Source organism: Pholcus phalangioides, unplaced genomic scaffold (assembly GCF_987345545.1).
Source record: "Pholcus phalangioides strain wild (caught in Gottingen) unplaced genomic scaffold, Ppha-v1.0 ptg000009l_1, whole genome shotgun sequence".
NCBI classification, from domain to species: Eukaryota; Metazoa; Arthropoda; class Arachnida; order Araneae; family Pholcidae; genus Pholcus; species Pholcus phalangioides.
In genome coordinates this window covers 39,217,203-39,239,984 of record NW_028301602.1, presented here as the reverse complement: position 1 = coordinate 39,239,984, position 22,782 = coordinate 39,217,203, and the positions used below count along the sequence as shown (strand labels likewise).

Here is a 22,782-nt window from a genome sequence, read left to right as displayed (position 1 = left end):
TTGTTTTAAATTTTCTAAGGGAAAATGTGCTAAAGTGTGCTAAGTGTGCTATTAAATTATTAAAACAGAAATAATCAAATGCGTACAATACTGTTCATAATTTGTAATACCAGATCTAAACCTTTTAAGGCTAGTTTCGTAGCAATATCTGGTTCCTTGCAAGAAAGTTTGATCACAAAATTTTCATAAATCAATTATGTTTGGATTAATCAATAGGAAATTAAGTTCTCAAGAGCGAATGAATTTATTTAAAAAAACTTGACTTATATTGGTGACCTTCAACACTAATTAGAGATGGGACGAATATTCGGTATTCTGCCTATTCAGCCGCTGTGGTGGTCGAGTGGTCATAGTGACGGACTCGCATCGCGACGATCCGGGCTCAAACCCCACCGTCGCCGCATTAGTGGACGGCTGAAGTTGGTTTTCTGTGGTTCGGTTCCCACTTCGAGGCGCGAATGCGAACCCATCTCCCCGTTAAAAAGTCTCGCCGCAGAGAGTAACAGGCATACAACGGTATAATTATTCATTCATTACACTTCACTCACTATGAGTTGAGAAAAAATTCATAGTTTAAAATAAATTGATTGCAGATGGCGAAGCACTACACATGACAAGCATTACACAGAAACAAACTTCGCGGAAGGTTCACTACACGTACACACACATTCCAACATGTACCAATTTGTTAGAAGTTCCGCAGAGGAATATGGACGAGATGCATATCTGGTTTAGTGGTATTCTGGCCTTTTGCCTAATGTTCCGTTCGGCCAAATATCTGCGTAAACCTAAGTACAAAAAATAATTTAAAAAAATATATATTAATTGGAATATTTCCCAGAAATTAAAAATTCACTGATTATATTTTATTGTGTGGTGTGCATATCTCTATCTCAGAAAGAAGTTATGTCCGCGTCAATTTCTAGGATGAGGAAAACATGAAACTGAAAACAGAATCCTCCTGCAATAAGGTGAAAGTGAGCATGAACATATATATTACACAAATTCACTAACTGAAGGGGGGGGGGACGAGTAGACAAGAGACTTGTTGAGCTACTGAAAGAGACGAACGCGAAAAAGAACATCTGTAAGAAAATAAGAAATTAAATCATAAATTTTATGATTCATTACTATTCGAGAGTAAATTATGATTGACATTTTCGTAATTAAATGTGTAATTGGTAACAGACGTTGTGATCAAAAAATGAATTTTGTAAATAATGTGAATTTGATTTTCATGGGAATAAAAATCTTTCAGTTACCAGTGTTTTTAACATTAATTAAAATCATAAATTGCACAATTAAAATTTAGGGTCAATTATTTGAAGTTAGCGCTAATTTTATTTTCAATTGAAAACTCCAAATTTATTTATAATCGCGATGAATTTTAAGAAAGTTAATATTCGGCTACCAATTATTAGGTATCCGACCCAAAATATTAGCCGAACATTCGATTATTCGGCAAATAATTATTCGTCCCATCCCCAGTACTATTGGAAAATTATAAGAATTTCAGTTTTTGTTTAATATCATCAAGAGTGTTCAGAAATCATCATGCATACATGAGTTCAAAACTATTTTGCAGAAAAGCTATTGATGACGCCAACCTTTTGTTTCCCTCAAAAATAAATGAATCCTACAATTATTTTTTATTTCGTTTTGGTGAATTACGCATGTTGCCTGGAGTGTAACAAAATCAAAGTAAAAATTTGTGAACAACTGTTCACCTTAGAAACATTGGCCGGAACGTGTTGCGTGTGTGTGTGATATATGCGTGACCCCCCTATCCTATTTATATTGTCAAAGTTTTGAATGTTCGCGTTGTGCTAGTGCTGCCATCCGTCTTCCAAATTTTGAGTAAAAATGGAAACCTTATCAAGTTTTATTGACGTCTATTTCGTACATCAATGCAAGAAAATTTTATATTTGTCTTAAAAAATATGTTGAAAAATGTCTTTGAATGGAAACTAGACAATTTCATTTAACGACAAAATAGTAGTAAAGTAGGCCAGTTAATAAACGGAAATGGAATGAATTATCTCTTCTTCTTGGGCTCACTAAACAAATCAACGTATGACTTATTCCTAATAAAGAGAGAAGCGATACATTATGAAATCCATCTTCCACTTCAAGAAAGTACCATCTTCATTCATGAAGGCAAATATCAACTTTTCTCTAAGGCTCCCCCCCCCCTTCCACATACAATTTTTTCAAAAATTCGCCCATTTTCCTTCTCCATGTTGTGAAATTCAGCAGACAGCTCACGCTTTATATCAAAAGAATAAATGAATAAATAAAATTTTAACTTTCTCAAGTTTGAACAAAAAGTACAAGGTTTTTTTGTATCCACTTTAGAAAAAAAAAATTCACCTCTTTTTATGTACGTTACAATTTCTCACAGGAAAGAACAATAAGCGACGGTACCATCCTTTTTCATGTCTATGTAATCTTACGTCACTTCTAAACTATGTCTTCAACACCAAATAAAAAACAGTAAATTTGAAGGATGAAAGGTTTTTGTTATAACCGAAACTGCAAACTAATAAAAAAAACCCTGAAACCACATAGTTTAATAATAAAAAAAAACTGTCTCTTTTCCACATGATTTATTTTTTTTAAAAAGTTCTATTTTAAAACAAAAATAAATAATATATTCGCTATGGTTAGAAGGAAAACTTCTCTTGAATAAGTACTTGACCGTCTTCCAGAATTCCACAACGTATGCAAAAAGAAATAAACGGTGTTCGTTTCTTTAAAACAACAAAAGGGAACTATCTCAGATGGGAAAAAAAAAGTTCCAAACAAACTCCGTTATTTTCCCCGATTATTTCCAAACCCCTTCGATACATATATCTTGAGGTGAATAAATTAACGTGAAAACGACGAATGGAAGTTTCTAACTGTCCGTGAAGAAATAATATGAGACAGAAATATAAAAAAAGTCGATAAAAACCCAAGATATATCGATATAACGTAATATATAAGAGGCAATAGAATGAAAATTGGCTTTGCAGGGAATGGGAGAGTTTACGTCTTTGCATAAATACATATTTTATGCATTGAACAAAAAGACAAAAAAAATTCATCAAGAATGCGTCAGTGGTTCTCAGACATCGCGGAAAGATGCGAGAGAAGGGAACGTAAGTGTAATCAAGAATGTATTAGAGCTACTTAGAGCATTAGTGCTCCACGAACAAGAAATTTTTCGATTCATTGATCTATGTTATAGACGTAATTGTGTGAAAAATCGATACCAAGTTGAACAAATAGCATTCACTCCCACCGAGTTAATTGATGAAAACATTTTGGATGATGAGTATGAGCGTCTAGAATCGCTGTCGGTGAATGATAAATATTTTGTTTGAGAGAGAGAAGAATAACATCGATTATCTAAAACCCATTAATCGATATCAATTATATCCGTTAGATAATAACTATAGTAGCATTTATCAATGATAACTAAATAAGTGGCGTAGGAATAATGAATCTGAAAATCGGAAGATTTACTGTCTTACTGCGTATAGGTAATCAATACTAACGAACAAACACAGATTACGTTTTTAATAAGCAATGGAAGGAACATTCAACTAAAATACGGTCACCTCGATATTATTTATTCAACCAATTTTTTCGCAACATGGATGGGAATGCAATCAGTTACGCAAATAACCGTGATACCCTAATTAAACAAGTGCCTATAGTAAATTCCGAAATTCCGCTTGAATTCTTCATGTCTAAGCATTCAATTTTTGGAATCTACCAACACATAAAACACACATTCAAAACAACTGAGAAAAACACTAAATGACACACGCATGTAACAATGGCACAGACACTGGGATTGGAAGTCTTTCAAATGGGTCAATATGAATTTAATTAAAGAGTCAATTGGTTTAAGCAACAGTCTGCTAATGTACTGATTGGTTAATATATATTTTATGGAATCATATATATATATATTTATTTTCTTTTTTAATTTTTTTTAATGAATAAAGAAAATACACATTCACTGTTGTACCTTCACCATAGTAATAGTAAACATTCAAACACTTGAAATAATTTTGATAGTATTGCTTTCCAACTCTGATGTTTTTGGAGTGATGTATTAGAAGTACATAACGATTAGAGCTGAACGTGGTTTGAGCTCTATCTATGGGCATTGACAGCGATTTTGCAAGTAGGCACATAAAGTAATAAAATTATGTTCTTATTTTTGCTGTGCTTCTTCTCAACGTTTCAAGTTTAGAGTGAACTATATTCAGTAATTATATTCTATACATTCAATCATACAAAGAATCGTGAAAAAAGTTATTAATATTTTTTACAAATAATAGAGCTTGGCGTACCATGAAACAAAAAAGAAATCGTGCATCTCGAAACACTAATCCAGTTAACCTTAAAATACTCAACTTAAACTAGTTTTTAATATATTTTTTGCCTTCAAATGGAATTGATATTTTGAATTTTAGTTCTATGCTTATTTCCTAGTCAAATTTATTGATAAAAAACCCCATAAAATTGACAGTGTAACATATCTTATTGTTCATAAGTGCCGGATACAATATACGTTCCCCAGCACGATTCAACCCATACAAATAAAAGGCTTATATCCCGGAATGGACAGAGCCTGGGTCGTGTCTGGTCTGACAGATACAATATACGTTATGCCAACATTTGCTGTATCTCTTATGCAATCACCTAGCATCAAAGGAACTGACAGAACTAAAGATTAAGAAACATAATTCTTTTCCTTTCTATACAAGTTTAATAAAGAATAATGATACATTTCATCTGTATAAATACGTTTCTACCTCCATTATTGTTACTTTTGTTTATATACGTATATTAATAATCATATTTGTGCCATTATGTTGATATTTTTTATTTAAATATGTGATTTATATTTAAAAAATACTCATTATATTATTTTTCCTGTAACATTTGTACTTTTTCTGTCTTTGTGATTTTACCGTTTCAAGATACAACAGTGCATGTTTCAAGGTGCAAGTCCCCCTTGTTGTACCTTGGAAAGCTTTTGCCTTTCCAAAAATACATATTTCATGATTACAGTAATAGAATAATATAAAACTTGTATTATGTTTCGTAAAGTATGCAGTTACTAAAAATGATGAATTTAGTGAAATTTTATCATTAAAAATTGACTGGGGGAAAAAAGTTTGAAAAATAATGTACCAGGGTGTGAAATACTCGCCCTTATATTTGTTAAACATTGTAAATTTATATATACGCTATTTATATATTAAAAACGCGCTACTGACATACAAAAAATTCGCGTACAATCATATTTTCACATGTATTTTTGATTTGATTAACATAAATGTTTATATTTTTGAAATTTTTGGAATCAATTGTTGTATTTATGTTGCTTTATGATCTATTTGCAAAATATTGATTCTAGACTAGTGTTTATTGAGAATATATTGTGATTGGAATTTATGTTATTATTTGTATGATTAATTGCAGAATAGATTCATTATTTTAGGGAAGAATATCTATAACTCTTTTGGAATAACGTTTTACTTGTTTTTGGCACTTGATATAAAAGTATTTAATCTACACAAGGTTCTGATTTGTTCCGTTTTTCGAACAATTAATTATTTAAAAATGAACAATTTAAGCAAGTACAAGGCCACAACTGACAAAATGCCCAGTGGCTGAGAAAAACAAAAATGGAAGTCATATATTTACAGCAATACCTTATACTTATACCATACACCTTATTCACTATCTTCATTATTATATTCATTATCTATTAGCCTATACACTACAGTATAGTTTTGTCATAGTACAATATAGTTTTGTCTTACAGTTAGTTTGTAGCATCCTATTGTATTATTGTTTGCTGCGGTGTTTATTGTTCGGGATCTTATTTATGTATCTATGAATGATTAAATGATCTGTCATATGTTGTTTTTTTTTCCTGTAGCCATACTTCTTGATTTGTTGTATGTGATGCAAAACAACATAATTATTGTGTTATTTAGAACAAATAATCTTTTCAAAGAAAGTAACTTTCTGTATATTATACCGATATGAACTTTGAAAAGAAAAGTTTGTTGTCTCTTCCGAGCAAGCGCACTAACCACATTACCACAGAGGCACACCTCTTTCTTTCCTTATTGTTATTACACGCATAGTAGCGTGATGATGCTTCCTTTAACTAAGCGAAAGCACCCCCCCCCCCAGGTGGTGACAGTTGACAGAGATAGTACTTTCGCAGTGAACAGCATATAAAAACGATACTTTTTTGGATTTTAATGCTGTTTTTTGGGCTTAAAAAATAACATCACATCTAGAAGGGCCTATCGTTGAGTTCAGGAAGACTATTCTCTACTCAACACGTCAACTGTACGTGTTGTAATATGGAAAGAAAGAGTTGAGTCTCTGTGGTATATCAGTTACTGTACTTCCTTGAATTGCAACAGGGTCAGGGTTCGATTCCCTAAGAATAAACTAACATTTCTTTTCAAAGTTCATTTCATATTGAAATAACAAGAAAATCTCTTTCTTTGATGTGTTGCGGGATGAAAAAATAACACTTTCTTTGAATGATCTTTCGATCTTAACAATATCTTATTATCAAAAGATCATCACAGAAGACGTCTTCGCAGAATCTCTTGGAACGCACGAAACCACGAGTCGTCCAACATTCCTTGTGTCTGTTAAATACACTAGCCAGAAAGTTGGACATGTGAAGATGCACATGAAACTTCATCGTGCATACTTTATTTGGTATGAAATAAAAGAATGTCGGCGTGACACTAATATCACGTGAATCGATCATTAAAAATAAAAATGCTAAACATTTTGAAGTGACAGCAATTTATAACCATCATTTAAAATGCAACTTACGTATCTTATTATCAAAACATAATTTGAAGACAGAGTTGTCTTTAAACTCACTGTTTTCTACGAATGAATGACTACAAATGAACCAGAGAGAATAAATCATTCAAGTCACAATCTTATTTGTTGATGAAAGAACTTTTTGACATCCAAACAATAATCAATTGATTGCGTGATGAGAATGGTATTGCATGCAAATGAACAGTATCACACACACACACACAAATAGCGTTTTCTATTCATCTCTATTATATGAATCTTTACTATATAGCACATAAGAATATAAAAATCTCCTATTACTTTACATGCTGTATTTCTTGAAATACTTGGGTTTTAAAAATATAGCGCAACTACCGAAATTTCTAATCTTTCTTATAATGTTAGGCTCATTTAAATATCTTTATAGCACATAACTTTTTGAATAACTTTTGAATAGAAATTTACAAATGTGGTCTGAAAGAGGGACTATGAATGTGATATTCCATTCATTTCTTATAAGAAATAGCGTTCGTATTTCTTTCATCGAAATAAATAGATTGATATGTATTCTATAGTATAGCGTCTTAAACTGTGAACAAAAAGTTTGTTTTTAAAACGTATCGTTTCGACTTGGGTATTCGATAAACTTTGATCTAGACAAAAACACAAACATGTTCAGGCGGCTATTTAAACCGATGAGTAACACGCGGTGCATGTCACCTTCAGAAGACAAACGATTAAAAATCGTGGCCCTCATCAATCGCAGAATTTGTGGAGCGTGTCTCCGCAAAATTGGATAAAATTGAAATCTACCGAGAGAAGAAAACAGAAAGATGGATGAAATTCTCACATGTGTAGGAAACTGTGGGAAACTTCCCATTTATCATCTCAGATCTGTAGCCCGAGATCGTTTATCTCCAAATAGAGTACTTAGGCAATAGAAATGTGAACAATGACAATGTTGCCATATTAGTGACCTCGAATTTTCATGCAAATCGGAATTAAAAGCAATTGATTCATTTTTTAAAGATAGAGTGTTATGAAATTCCGATAAATTTCAATGATTTAATCAATGTATCAATGTTATATACAGTCTCCAATAAAGGGTTTCGAGTAGGTAAATTCCTGATGTAAATTAATGTGCATACTTAAAAATAATTCTACAACTCAAAATATCGAACCAATATTTATGCAGAACTTCACCTTTGATGTCAATATTGAAGTTAGAGAGTGGGATAAAATTATGTGGCACGCGGTCAGAGATACGGGGCTGGGCATTTCTCACTTCCGCCCCCCCCCCCTGCTTCAATGACAAAGCCAACTGATGTAATGTAGTGTACCATAAATTCGTAAGTAGTTAAAAAATTTCATAAAAATTGTCAGAATATTGGCGTATTTGAATGCTGTTCACGATAAAGTCGGTAGAGGGAACTGCACGAAAGCAAATCACTCACAGGGAAAATGCAATGCAGATCAAAATAGGACCGTCTTAAGAGCATCACAGACCATTGGGCAAAATGATTTTCTTGAGACCCTTCCTGTGGCTGGAATTTTTTTCCATTTTTACCAATTAATTGCTTACCCTTAAAAAGTTTGTACCAGATCCCATATTCATCGGGTGCCCTCTACACTCGAAGCTCCCAGGACGTGCCCGACTGGGGCCATGCGTCAAGATGGCAATGGATTAGAGTCCTATAAAAAGCAATGTGTACTATTAACATCTTATTTATCAATTTCCTCTCGCAGTATTAATTCAAATTCCTCAAGTATTAATTAAAAAAAAAAGAGCCAATTAAAAATCATTTGAACCGTCAAAAATGAGATACACACATATGTGTACCTCTGGAGCGAAGGGGATAAAATGCAGGGTGTACGATTAACAGCTCGTTTTCTGAATTTTCCTGTTACTCGCGCTTGCATAAAGTGCATAACATTGCAATGTTGACATTGGTGGATAAATCATTATTGGTGAAGCTATTTTACCTCTGCAACGAAGCGACGAATGATTCGGACACAGAATAGATTGAAGAAAGGTTCGGGTCTAATCACTCCTGCCGAAATGGTTTTCCGCGTCCTCTATCGACAAAATTTTGAATCAAATTAAAAAAAAAACTCCTTCAAGGAAATGACTTTTTCAAAAATCGCATTCAAATATACCACAATTCCGTACATTTTTACATTTTTATTATTTTTTGAATAATTTATGAATTTCTGGGGCACTGTACATTAGATAAATCTTCTCCATCACATTGACGTTGGTGGGGAGGAGAAATGCCCTACCCAGTATCACCGCCCTTGCGTGTGTCGTGTAATTTTATCCCACACTTTACCTTCAATATTGACGTAAACCAGTGTTTCCCAAAGTGGGCAATATCGCCCCCTGGTGGGCGATGGAATGGTCCAGGGGGTGATAGAAGCTACGGACTTAACATAGGATCCTATGGGTTCACTTGAGTTGGGGGGCGATGAGAGGAAACAAATTGCTGATGAAGGGGGCGATAGAACAAAAATTTTGGGAGACTATGACGTAAACGAAGGTTCTGCATGAATATTGGTTCGATATTTTAAATTGTTGAATATTTTCAAGTATGTACATTAATTTATACGAGGAACTTAACTTATTCGAAAATCTTTATTCGAGACCATATATAACTTATACACATTTATTAATTTATGGGACGTCCTGTATGTGGATATATATGAATTGACATCACTAGAACCCGGATTATATGCAAATGCATATGTGCATATGCATTTGCATATTTTGGCCTTTTTTTAGCATTAATGCATATAAATGCATAAAATCAAAGAATTTTCAATATAAGTGCATATTTTTGAAGGTTTTATTTAAGCTCACTAAACTTTTTTTATAATTTTTCAAATAAATATTTTCATCATATTTTCGTAACATCGGTTTTGTCCCCGTAGGTGAAATTTAGTGAATTAATACTGTACATATGTATAAAGTATTTTACGAATATTAACCATTTTATTGCAAGGCTATTTCTAGAGATATGTCAGAGTGTTAAATTTTTTTTTTAGAAATAGTATCGAAATTTCTTTTCTTACTGGTGTTTTCGTTATTGAGCAGCTACAACAAACTGAAAATTAAAAAATACCTGAATAAAAAATATGTAGAAGTTATTTGCATATGCGGTGTATATATATATTTGAGGAGGATATTTTTCTTTTTTGTAAATGAATACATAATGCACTAAGAAATAGAAAAAATGCCTTTAAAAAACAGATTTTTTTTTGCATGGTGATTTTTAAATGCATATTTTCTCAGTTTTTATACATATTTCGGAATTTTTGACTTTTCAAGATTTCTAGTGCATATTCTGGGGTGTTTAATGCATGTTTTTGAATTTCCATTGCATATTTTGGCATTTTCATTACATACTTTGGCATTTTCATTGCATATTTTGGCATTTTCATTGCATATTTTGGCATTTTCAGTGCATATTTTGGTATGCATTTTCATTGCATATTTTGGTATGCATTTTCATTGCATATTTTGGTATGCATTTTCATTGCATATTTTGGTATGCATTTTCATTGCATATTTTGGTATGCATTTTCATTGCATATTTTGGTATGCATTTTCATTGCATATTTTGGTATGCATTTTCATTGCATATTTTGGTATGCATTTTCATTGCATATTTTGGTATGCATTTTGAGTGCATATTTTGGTATGCATTTTGAGTGCATATTGTGGCATTTTAAGTTCACATTTTGCATTTTTTGGTGCTTATTTTTGCATTTTTAAGTGCATATTTGTATATTTTTAAGTGCATATTTGTATATTTTTAAGTGCATATTTGTATATTTTTAAGTGCATATTTGTATATTTTTAAGTGCATATTTGTATATTTTTAAGTGCATATTTGTATATTTTTAAGTGCATATTTGTGTATTTTTAGAGCATATTTTACCACTTTTTTAGTGCATATAATCCGGGCTCTAGATATCACACACCATAATTGTCCCCTTCCCTCACAGCTTTTTAATATCCCCTCAGCTATTGGCCAATGATAACACATTTCAAAAATTAATGTAAAATCAGCCGATTCGCATGAGAGTGCGGTCTTTAATGAAACGCTGGTCGTGATACGAAGGCTTTATTTTTTAAGAAATTAAATATTTCCATGTTATTTTAGTTAACACTGGAGCACCTGCAGACACGAATAATGGGACTGTTCAAAACTACCGCAATTCATTTTAGCAAATGCATGCACTGAAATAAAATGTGTAATTAATTTACTCTTATAAGGGGACGTCGTGTAGGAGATGCGTCTCTTTTCCGGGAGATGGCGGAATAGTTCTAAACCCTTGATATTGGAGGGGAGTCGAATTAAAGCACGAAACTGCGGAACTTAAAGAAGAAGCCTTTATTTCGAAGCACACTCAAAACAGACAACCTTCCAGGACGGAAGCCACATTCCAACTCACGTTCTCTTCTCTTGGAAGATAGATTTTTCTCTTCTCACCTTCTTTAACAACGTATAAACAAACAAAACGCATTATGTGCTGTAAGGCCACAGAGAGTTAGTAAAAATATCCATACTGGGAAAATAGGTTCATTACACTCTTCAATTTGTTTTAATTACTTAATTAATTTTATATATGGTTTGAGTGTAAACGAAGAATAAAAATGTTAAAATATGGTTTCGGTTGGCAAAAAACCAACTAAACTTGCAATATGTAGTGTAACTGATTCAAATTTTCACTGCCATTACGTTTTTTTTGTTTTGCATGTTTTAATTTCAATTTTTACAATTCAAGTCAATTTCAATTTTATTTCCGTACATGGAAATATTACAGAGCATTATAAAACTGGTATAAAATTGTCGATAAAAATGAGAACTAATATACATTTGTACATAGGAAAATAGGGCATATAAATATCCAATTTTCCAGATGTTTTCACCAGAACAAGTTCTTTTCTACAGAATGCACTCTCATGCATTGATTGGTCGATTTTAAATCAAATTTCGAAATTGGTGATGATCTTTTTACCCCATAACTGGTGAGATGTCTTTATAATAAAGCCTGCTCTTTTTATAATAATTACGACGACGGTATATACTTTGATCAATGTGGAATTAATTTATTGCTATCGCGAAACAACAAGGAACCACACCGTGAAACATTGATAGGAAATAAGCGACACCTCACCAAGTCTACTGTATGGATCAATGGACGTCAAGAACTGTATCGAAGATCACAATGGTTGACCTAGTGGTAGCGCCAAGTCAGTCGCTAAGGGGTCATTCAAGTAGTACGTCAGCATCGAGGGAGGGGGCGTTTCGGATTTGCTGACTTTTGAAGACAAGGGGGGGGGGTTTGAAGGTTGCTTACGTCATTAACCAGCCCTTTTTTATATAAATATTCTAAGCTGCTGACGAAATGTTTATGACAGGTGGGGAGGGGGGTCAATGTTTTGCTGACTTTTGCTGACAAGGGGGGGGGGGTCAAAATGGCTGAAAATGTGCTTACGTAATACTTGAATGGACCCCTAAGACACGCTTGTTAATGGGCGAGGATGCTCACATGTTCAGATATTCACATCATATTCGTTCTATACAAAAATTTGATTTACAAAAAATAGGGTGACTGCGTCCATTCTATGCGAACGCCTTAAAACCTGTAAAAAATGTAAGACGGGACACATCTGGACTTATGGGTCTTTTCACCCACCCTACCCAATACTTGACTAGTACTCTTTTTAATTAGCACTTACATTAGAGGATGTCTTGGTTAAACGCCACGTAAATCGAAGATTTTCTATGCCATAAGAGCTATGCCATAACAGAAATTTGATATAGGGAGTGCCTTTTTTTCTGAAACATTTGAACCTCTTGTGGACCCTCTAGAATCACGAACTAACTTTCGAAAACCACTGGACTAGAGATAACTAAATACAATGAAACCTCTTGATAACGTATAAACTTTAGGGACTGAAAATTTTGTCTGCTGAGGGAAAGTGTCCGTTTTAATGAGCATTAAAATACCTTAATCCCCGTTTTGACGTAATTCAAAAAGGTGTCTATTAAACAAAGAGTGTCCATATTTCTGTAAATGACAATTCCGATTTCCAAGGTGCAATAATGAAGAATGATCTTGAATTAAATTATTTTCTTATCTGCTTTTGAAAGAGAACATCCAAACTTCCAATTACGTAATTATATATTCTGAACCCACTGCTGTGTAAAATTCAAAACCTTTGTTGACACAAAATTGAGGACCTACGCATTTTTCCAAAAACAAAATCCATATTTACTCTTCGCATAAATTTGTTTGAAATTGAATAGCAATTTTTTTTCTTCAAATTTTTGTATTCATAATTTTAGAGCGGTGGATAGGAAATTCAACGGATTCGTTTTAATGAAAGCAATTGTTTTTAGAATCCCGCGCGGAAGCAATTTGAACGGCTCTTGAACATCGAAAAATTATTATTTCTGTATGTGGTCGTACTTTACGATATTACAATTCTTTCGTACGTGTTTTATTTTGTTTTCTCTTTGAAAACCACCTGAGCTCGTAATTTAATTTCGTTCGTATATTATTTCAACGCGGGATCTTTTATCCTTTCGAGATCTTTTGAAGTAAATTTTTTTCCTTGATGATCAAAAAAGTGTTTCTAATCAGCGTTGCAATACTTTCATAATCTTATTAGAGCCATGCAGTAAATGAATATTTACAACTTTCCTCTAAATCAACATCAGATACTTTTCCTGCATTCCAATTCAAGTTGAACAATTTATGTGCATGCAGCAAACAGCAAATATAAAACAGCTTCAAATGTTCTAGCTGTTAAAAATGAAATGGTAATAGTTAGAATAGTTTATGCAGTATTTTATGCATTGAATGTTTAATGAATCATTTCCAGTATTTTCTTGATATTTTTGAAATCAAATTTTTCAAAACTTTTTCTTATAATGGGTATAAAAAGTGGTCTTGATGTTGAATATAATTAGTTAGATATAACGCTTTTAAAACAAAATCATCGTATCAAGTTTACTTTACTTTAAACCAGCTTCTTGAAATGGTAAAAAGTTAATTTTTTTTAAAGAAACTGAAATTAAAATTTAAGATGTTTTTTTTTTTTTTTCGCGCTCTGTAGCATTCGTTCCCAATCGATACGCCAACGTACGGGTACTTAGATGTTTCCAGAAGTACTTTGAATTCTAATCTCGCTCCCAAGAGTGCCATGAACGTGAAAAGAATAAGAATCTTTGCACTTGTAGCAGTGATTTTAAAGTAGTGGTCCGCAAATGGATGCTAAGGGTTTCGCAAGATTTATTTCGGAACAAAGCAAAAATTAGAGTGAAAATACATAGAGAAGCTCTGTGGAGTGGGGGAACTCTTGCTTTTTCTATTATTATCTTTATTTTTTAAATTCTGTGTGTTTGACGAGAGTAAGTGCTAATCGTAAAACAGTTCAGAAATTCATAAAAATTGATTTGATTGCGGTTTGCGAAAAAAGTTATCCCCCCGAAAGGGGTTTTTTTTTTTGGTTCAGAAAAACAACTTTTAGTTCAAATTATTCTTGATAGAAATCTCTGCGTGAAATCAAATCAGGAGTAATTGGATCTAAAACATTTTTTTCAATCTGTTCTGTGTTCGAAACGTTCATAAAGCTTCACCCGGGGATTCGTACCTGAAGTGAAAGAACTTTACCAATAGTGCTTTATGCACCAATGTCGAACTCACGATAAATGCCTTGAATAAGCACCATTAACAGAGAGATTCAGAAACGAGCTGTTATTCGTGTACCCTCTATTTTATATGACTTTTGATTTGCATAATTCCGGTGATTCGTTTTCGTTCAGCGTCCTCTATCGACATAAATTTGAATTTATTTTTCTATATATATCAAAAACAATCTCCCATCGGGAGAATAACTTTTTCTTAAACCGCATTCAAATATGCCAATTACTTATAGGGGGCACACTTTAAAGTAATGGGACATTTTGTGCAAACAGCTGTGTTTTTACAATTCAAAAATAAACTATACGAAAGATTGTTCTTCCTCAATGGAATTTCCTGATATATTCTCGATTTTCCTCAAGTAAAATATTATTCATTATTACATACATCTAACTTCATATAGCATTAAGGACATCACTATTGACATGTTGCATCGCTGGCATCTTACGCATCGTATGGTGAAGTTCATTATTTATTTATATATTCATCATATTATCACACATAATTAGTTGGCATCAATTATCATCAATATACGATATCCATTAGTTCCTGTGGCGGTGGCTGTTAACTGCCGGGTAAAGATGTACTTCCAGCCACATTTCTAACTTTTTTGCCATCTTGGCGATGGTGTGAGATAGCTCCTAAATTGCCATCATCCCCAGGCCCGCAACTAGGGGGGGGGGGAGCAGGCGGATCTCGTGCCCCGGACGCTGGACCCGAGGGGGCGCAAATTTCATTCTGAAACCTCTTCCTCAACATTACGGGGGGGGGGGTCAAAATGCGAGCTTGCCCCGGGTGACCAAGTGTCTAGTTGCGGCCATGATCATCCCTATTCTCTTGTTCCTACCATGGCTTCAATGAACTACTGCATTTAATTGGCAGAGCGATGATAAAGGAGGGGGTACGGGCTGTCTCCCCTACAGTCTCATTACGGCACCCCGATATACGAGTGAAGGTACAAGAATCTGGTGGTCGCTGTCGTAAAATATTTCGATGACAGACCTGCGCATAAGTATACTTGAGGAAAATAATCTTCCTCAAAATCTGCTTATAATTCGCAAGTATTTCAAATATTGTTACAATGGGAACGTATAATGTAGTACGTTGCCTACTAGATTTGTAGAGATTTGCTCTTCTACTATACCCCCCCCCCCCAACAATCTAAATCGATACCATTCAGTTCGTGCAACTTCTGCGTTGATTGTCATCTATCTTCCATAAAAGAAAACTGAAGAAAGGGTCAAATTTCTCAAGAGAGTGATTTTGCAGAGGGAGAAGCATATCTGAGACTATTTCCGCACCCAAAGGGTTACTGAAGATAATATTCTAACAATACATGTCATAAACTCGTCATTCAAACATATTAAATTAGTAACGCTAACTTGAATTCCTCCAATCATTTGCGTCCGAAATGAAGATCAGCATCTTGATTTGCTTAGCTAGTGCAAATGCTAGTGCAATTCTTTTAATTCAAGAAATTTCAAATTTTTTTTCTCATGGAAGTAAATGGCCTCATGGGATTAATTTTCCCTTCGTTGATGACGACTAATTCAATAAAAACATCATTCAAAGTATTTTGATCAAACTCTAAAAATTCTGAACTCGAAACTTCTTTCTATGACTCTTCCGTTCAACACGCTGATTTGAATTGCTAATTCGCGATATACAAGGAAAAGTGTGTCGTAAACAGCTGGATGGGAAAGTGACACCCTCTCAAGCTACTCTGTTTATCGATTTTTTTTGTATTGATCGATATTGACCGATTTTCTTTCGTTAGGTTAAAAAATACACACAACGCCGCTTTTTGTGATCACATCGGGTCTAGGGGGTTTCTGATATCAATAACCGAATAACAACTGTATCCGAAATAAAGTCTTATTCTCAGGTACGATGACCATACATTCCGTTTAGTTAAACGAGAAGTATGGTAAACGGGTATTGATAAAACGGGACAGCCGTTTTCCTTTAACAAATAATTGGTTGCAAAATGTGCAATCGTTCCATTTTTTTATTTCACTCTAAAACGGAACCTCTTTTTCTTTTTAAGCTAAAATTTTGCACTTTTATTAACCAGCAATGTGAGGCGTTAGGAAGAAATAATGTACATTTCTAATGTACATCATAAATTACGATTTTTTCTTTCATGTACACAATACATTTCAGCCCTTGAGAAAGTCTCTCGGAAAAGTAAATTTAAATCGGGTCAAATGAAAGAAACTGATCAAGAACTGAAGGAAAGAGCTTTTTTCCTTGGCTTTTTTAGTCATGCATTTGCCTTCACTGTAGGAAATCCATTGGAAAATCTGTGAATATTGAACTTAGGAAAGTGGACTTTTTTGTTGGCATCAAGAGAGATAGGGCAACAACTTTCTAATTAGAAGTTAGAGCACAGGGGGAACGAATGAAAATTCACATTTTTTTTAATTTTGTTACACAGTGTGTATTTCCACTCTCAAAACTGGTACAGGATAATTTTCCAAAGTCTTTTGAACATTTTCTAAATTCTAATCATACCTCTACGACGGACTGTTGATGCGATAAAGGACGTGCTAGCAATCACAAAACATCCTGTATATCGCTGCACGTGTGTAGTATTTCCTATGATAACTTTGGACGTCTAAAACGATCCTTAAAAGGTGTAAGAGGATTTCTCGGAAGAGAGACATTTTTTCCCCTCGTAATTGATGACAAAAATAACATTCATCACCAAAACATACACATGAAAAGAATTTTTCTCATAAGGAAAACTATTCTTCACCTATTCGAAGATGTACAGGAAAAATACTAAAGCAAACGTAACCTTATGTTTACATAATGAAAAAATTTTAAAACCATTTTCTGCGGAACAATATAATCTACACATGTGATAAGTTATTCAAACATTCCGTTCGTTCACACATACACACATAGCTCAATCTATTAACATCTAAGGCTTGTACTGTAGGAAAGAAAAAATATGTGTCAAGATGAAATATAGCCCATATATCAAAGTACGTCTATACCACACCAAAGACTGTTTATCGTAAGATTTTTTTTTTCGTAGAAGTTTTACTTAAGTACGTGACTGGACTGATAGTCAGTTTACCTTAATACATTTTTTTTTTTCACTGAGCAAAGCAATCGTTTTAAGTATAGCTTAAATTTTATTTCAGTTCTTTTTTGCTTTCTACCTCCACAAAAATGGAATAAAGCACGTCGAAAAATTCACTGCAATATGTCTTATCTTCAGAAGAAGAAGAAAGAGCTTTGGTGGTATGAAAGCATTTCTATTAAAATCACGATCACGTAAATACTTTGATTCTAGCAATTCACCCCCCCCCCCCCGCCAGATTTTCCGCCATAATTCCCTTATCTTGAATGCTTCGCTAAGAATGTAAGTCTACTTTGAATACTCAACACTTCAATATCCAATGATGGTCAGAGAGATGCTTTAGTAAAACTACTAAACACAAAGGATGTGCCATAAATATGAATCAGGAAATCGATCGTGATGCCTTATACGACCATACAGAGGTGTGAAAGCCCGAGTTTTCTAAACATTTTATGCGTATTGTCTAACCCCACTGTGATAGTCTTACCGACTCAAGTAACGGGTCTTTTTCGAGTGTCTCAGATTTTATTATACATGTTGCCCACGATCATTTTTCCCTACTTTGGCCAATTCTTAGGTCTTAGCGGTGACTTCAAGTTACAAAAATATATTTCAAATGTTATCGATCATCATCTTCGAAATCGTTTAGGAAAGAGAAAATTATTTCTTGTAAAGTTAACGAAATTTAATTCTTGAACGGTCCCTGGGTTAGAAAAACAAATTCGAAGCAGAAATAAATTCAAGCAAAAATTAAAAAAAAAAATTAAGATGCAACCTGCATTAGAAAACGAATAGCAGTGAGGCTTATGGAAAAGAACGTCAAGGGAATTACGGAAGATTTAAAAAGAGCAAGAATTCGCGACTAGAAGAAAACGGACAAAAATGATCAAAGATATTTGTAAAATACAGGAACTAAATGGAAAAGAAACATGCGCAAATAAAGTGAAAAAAGTAAACTTAGACATGAGCAATCGGTGAAAAAAATAATTTCAAAAAAGAAAACTTGCCACCGCGACGGGCAGAAAAAATATTGAGTAGAATTTAACTTAGAAAACAGTGCGAGAGCAAATTTAATATACAGGGTGCATAGATAAGAGGGCGTATGGTATTTTAATGGCTAACCGTTGATCCTAGAGAGGCATACTTCCAATTAAAAATACGTATAAGCATCCAAATAACGTATAGTACTCAGACATGTCATTTATGTTGAAATGGGTGTATCTTTATTAAAATAAAACATTAACATTCTATAAAGTTCCCGTGTGTCCAAAAAAACCAATTAGAAAGTTGTTGCCCCGTCTCTCTTGATGCCAACAGAAAAATTCTACGTTTCTAAACACAATATTCACCAAATTCGTAAAACGGAAGAAAGTTGGAAAAAAACATCAGAGAAAAAATAATTTCAAACCACACATTTAAAATTTTTTCTTCCATTTTTCGAATTCAAATGTGAACATTGCACTTAGAAACGTGGTTTTTTTTTCTTTTTTGTTGGTATTAGGAAAGAGAGGACAACAACTTTGTAATTTGGTTCACGAGCACAGGGTGTCCGTATAAAATGTTAACATTTTTATTTTCGTAACTACACAACCCCTTGCGACATGAATGACATATCTGAGTACTACACATTATTTGGATACCTTTGCCAATTGCAAGTATGCCTCTATGATCACCAGTGAAATACATACTCCCTGTTACCTATGCACCCTAAATAGAATGGCACAAAAAAGGTCAATGCCCATAAATAAACATTACGGAAAGTATTTCAAATTAATAATGGTCTTAACAAGAAATTCTTAGTAAATGACTCAATCAGAAAAAATTGTAGGTAATATTAACGAGAAGGTCTGAAGTAATATCGAAGAAGAAATATTAAGAGAAAGATATCAAAAGTCAATTCATGGAGGAAATAAAACGCAATATTGCTTCCATTGGTAAAGTATAAATAGATGAACAGAAAATATGAAAATAAGATTGCAAGGAATAAAAACAGCAAAATTTTTAAGGCAAACTGACTACGTGCGGGGCACTTTGTTTTTAAACAGTGATTTTCACAAAGCAAGTGGGGTTTGAATCATAATACTGTACGAAATAAAGAAATCTAGTGAAACTTCTGAAATATCTTTAAACTTTTTGAGATATTCTAAGTCATGTCCTCAAAAGTGGCCGCTTGAAATTGTACACTGAAAGCCACATCATTTATTTGAATAGTTTTGATATTGTATGTTTCTATGACTTATCTGTGCAATGAACTGAAAGTTTCAAGATACGCAAAATATTCTCTGAGATATGGCAGAGAAGTTTTCGTGAATCAATACTTTATTTTCAAGCAATATTCTTAATCAGTCAATTTTTTTTATTCAAATACAGCTGTAAAATATTGAATTCTAAGCATATGGCCAAGATCCTAGTTCATTGCTCGGCTAACGTTATCTTTAACACTGTTGAAAAATTGCATGTGAATTTCCTGCATATTTTTTGAGAAAGTTTGTTTCTCGTGGAATAGATAACGGAAATATGAATATTCATAAACGCGTTTGAAAATTGTTTGTTGCCTCTGAAACAATTGTTCCAGATGATTTAGATCAGCCATAACTTTGTTTTTATTTACTGCATGCACAAGAACAAAACAGTTTTTGATTCTGGGTAAAACATTCTTCCAAATAAATATATAAAACCATTTGCGACAATTTTAGAAAAAATCGTCATTTGAACGTAGTTTCTTAAAGTTTAGACAACGTAAAACATGGAGAATCGATTCCCTAAATAAAAAAGAAATTGTCGAAAAACAAGATCGATATTCTATAACATGGCAGAATTTTTGCCATTTTTCAAAAAACGAAAAAATTAGGATAAAGAACGACGCTATAATAGTATTTGTTATAGAATAAAATTGAATATTAATTAATCTGGTCATGTACTCTACTGATTTTATTATTTCGTTTTGCATTTTTTGCTATCGGAATTTATCCAAGAATTCATTCAAAGTTGTTTTACCTGGTTAGGTTTAGAAAGTGAAATTTAAAACGATACTTAGTCGTAGATAACTTCATAAAAATTCTTCGGAACTATGAAACAATAAGAAATAGAGATTTCAATCTCTATCTCAGTTTAAAGACCCTGAGAAATGCCGATAGAGAAGATGTAATAGTATAAATATTGTATCAAGTGAGGATCTTGAAAATTTATCGAAATTAAAGCTGAAGTTGATTTTTCTTCAAATGTTTAATAAATAATAAGTTTCATTTTCTTATCATCACCAATTCGTTGAGAACGGATTCACCTAAACAAACATATATTTTCTTTCTCAAGGTATCCTAACAGATAATTAATATTTCATTTTTAACCAAAAATGTGATTATAAAAATTTCATAAATTGCGTGAAAGACAATAAAATTTACTGTTATTGTCAACAAAACTTCAATCTCAACTAAATAACTTGGTTCAAAAACCTTTTATGTATACTCCCGGAACCGTTCGATGTATTAACGTAAATGTCTATGGATAGTTAATATTATTTTAAATGTATTATGTGGATTTTTTTTCTGAATAAATTGAATGACTTTATCGTATATTATGAATTAACTATTGCACTCCTGATATACTCTATCGTTTTTAGGTCCTGAAACTTTTTTAAAGTTTTGATTTCGGATTTAAAGTTTTTAATTAAAGAACTTTAAACTGATAAATTTTATTTGAAGAGTTATTTTACGATGGATTCAAATAAATAATGAACGATTTCTCTTATAATAAAATACACCCGTAGTGAAATTCAGTGTCATATCTCAAAGCATTATAAGGATGGAGGATAGTACTAACCTGACAAGGTCATCATGAAAGCGTAAAGATGGCAAAGACTCTCACCGAAAATCCATCGATGGTAAACGGCCGAGAAAAAAGTCATCGGAGTTCCCAACACAGATATGGTGAAGTCATTACAGCTCAGATTCACTAAGATAGCATTGATCGGAGTTCGGAGTTTCTTGCATCTGCAAATCACGACGATGACGATGAGATTAGTCGTTGCTCCAAGGACAAAAATTAAGAACAAGCACACGGATACGACAAAATAACCAGTATCCGAAAAACTGTCCTGTTCATCGGACGATGAGTGCGCGGACGTTTCTTCACTGACGTTGATCAATAGCTCTCCGATGGTTCCTTTCCACTCATCGAATTTTCGGATGTCCGATCCGTTACCTTCTTGGAATTTGACATCAATAGTTGTCATTATTTCTTGCACTATCATATCCTTCAAAATAAATCAGTTCAAAATATCCATTTGTATCCCAATAGGTTCGACTAAAGAAACGAGTTTCTAACACTGGAAATTACTGCGAATACAACATTTGGTAAAAAAATATAAATTCTTACGCATAATAATAGAAAATTCAGTAATTTCAGATAGCTCACAGAGTATAATACTATCTACGATAATTTTCACTAATTAAAAGATTTATAGATGAACAAGTGAATCGATTCTGGCAGTAAAATAATAATCACTCAATGTTTTGTACTGACAGGTACTTATTAGATGCGGCGGCGAAAACTACATTCGTATACAGGAATTATCTGAATTGTCACAAAATCATTCATTTCGAGAATTACGTATCTGTATTTTTTCTGTCGTGAACACTTTTCGGTATTTCACATCCCATTCCTCTGATGAAACAGCGCTGTCTAGTCTCGAGATGGGTACTTGCGAATCAAACAGCGCTATCTAGTCTCACGAACGAGATAGGTACTTGCGAAGTGAATTACCCTATACGCAGAAGATAGATCCATCGAAGGTGCACTTACTTGCGATCATTTTAGCTAGAGGAGCTACCAAAATGTGCTGCGGCAACTTGCAGCTCAGCTCTGTTTGAAACGAATCTGTGGCTGACTGAATCCTCGCAACTTGTTAATATGAAGCACGTGGTTTTCCTAACTACCGCGTGGTTTCTCAGGTTGCCGTGGTTATGTAGTTTGCCACTGCGCACGACTCCGGAGCACCTTCGACGTTTCGCAGACTCAGAAAAATCGATCGCGTGTTCAAAAGGTGTTGTGTCTGTGGGCCATCTCGCGACCAAGAATTCATTTCCTGTGCCGACGGGGACCGTGCAGTGAAAGCCAGGAGGTTTCGCAAT

General features: G+C 33.5%; 1 protein-coding gene across 1 annotated transcript in view; it reads right to left on the bottom strand.

Annotated features, from left to right (window-relative positions):
* LOC149083045 (rhodopsin-like) overlaps positions 1 to 21,959 on the bottom strand; it is a 65,020-nt gene extending 43,061 nt beyond the window's left edge. The window contains exon 1 of the mRNA XM_089236911.1: positions 21,473 to 21,959. Within this exon, the coding sequence (XP_089093037.1) occupies positions 21,473 to 21,902 (430 nt within the window). The 5' untranslated portion in view covers positions 21,903 to 21,959. The remainder of the gene's footprint in view (positions 1 to 21,472) is intronic.
* Between the last annotated feature and the right edge of the window lie 823 nt (positions 21,960 to 22,782).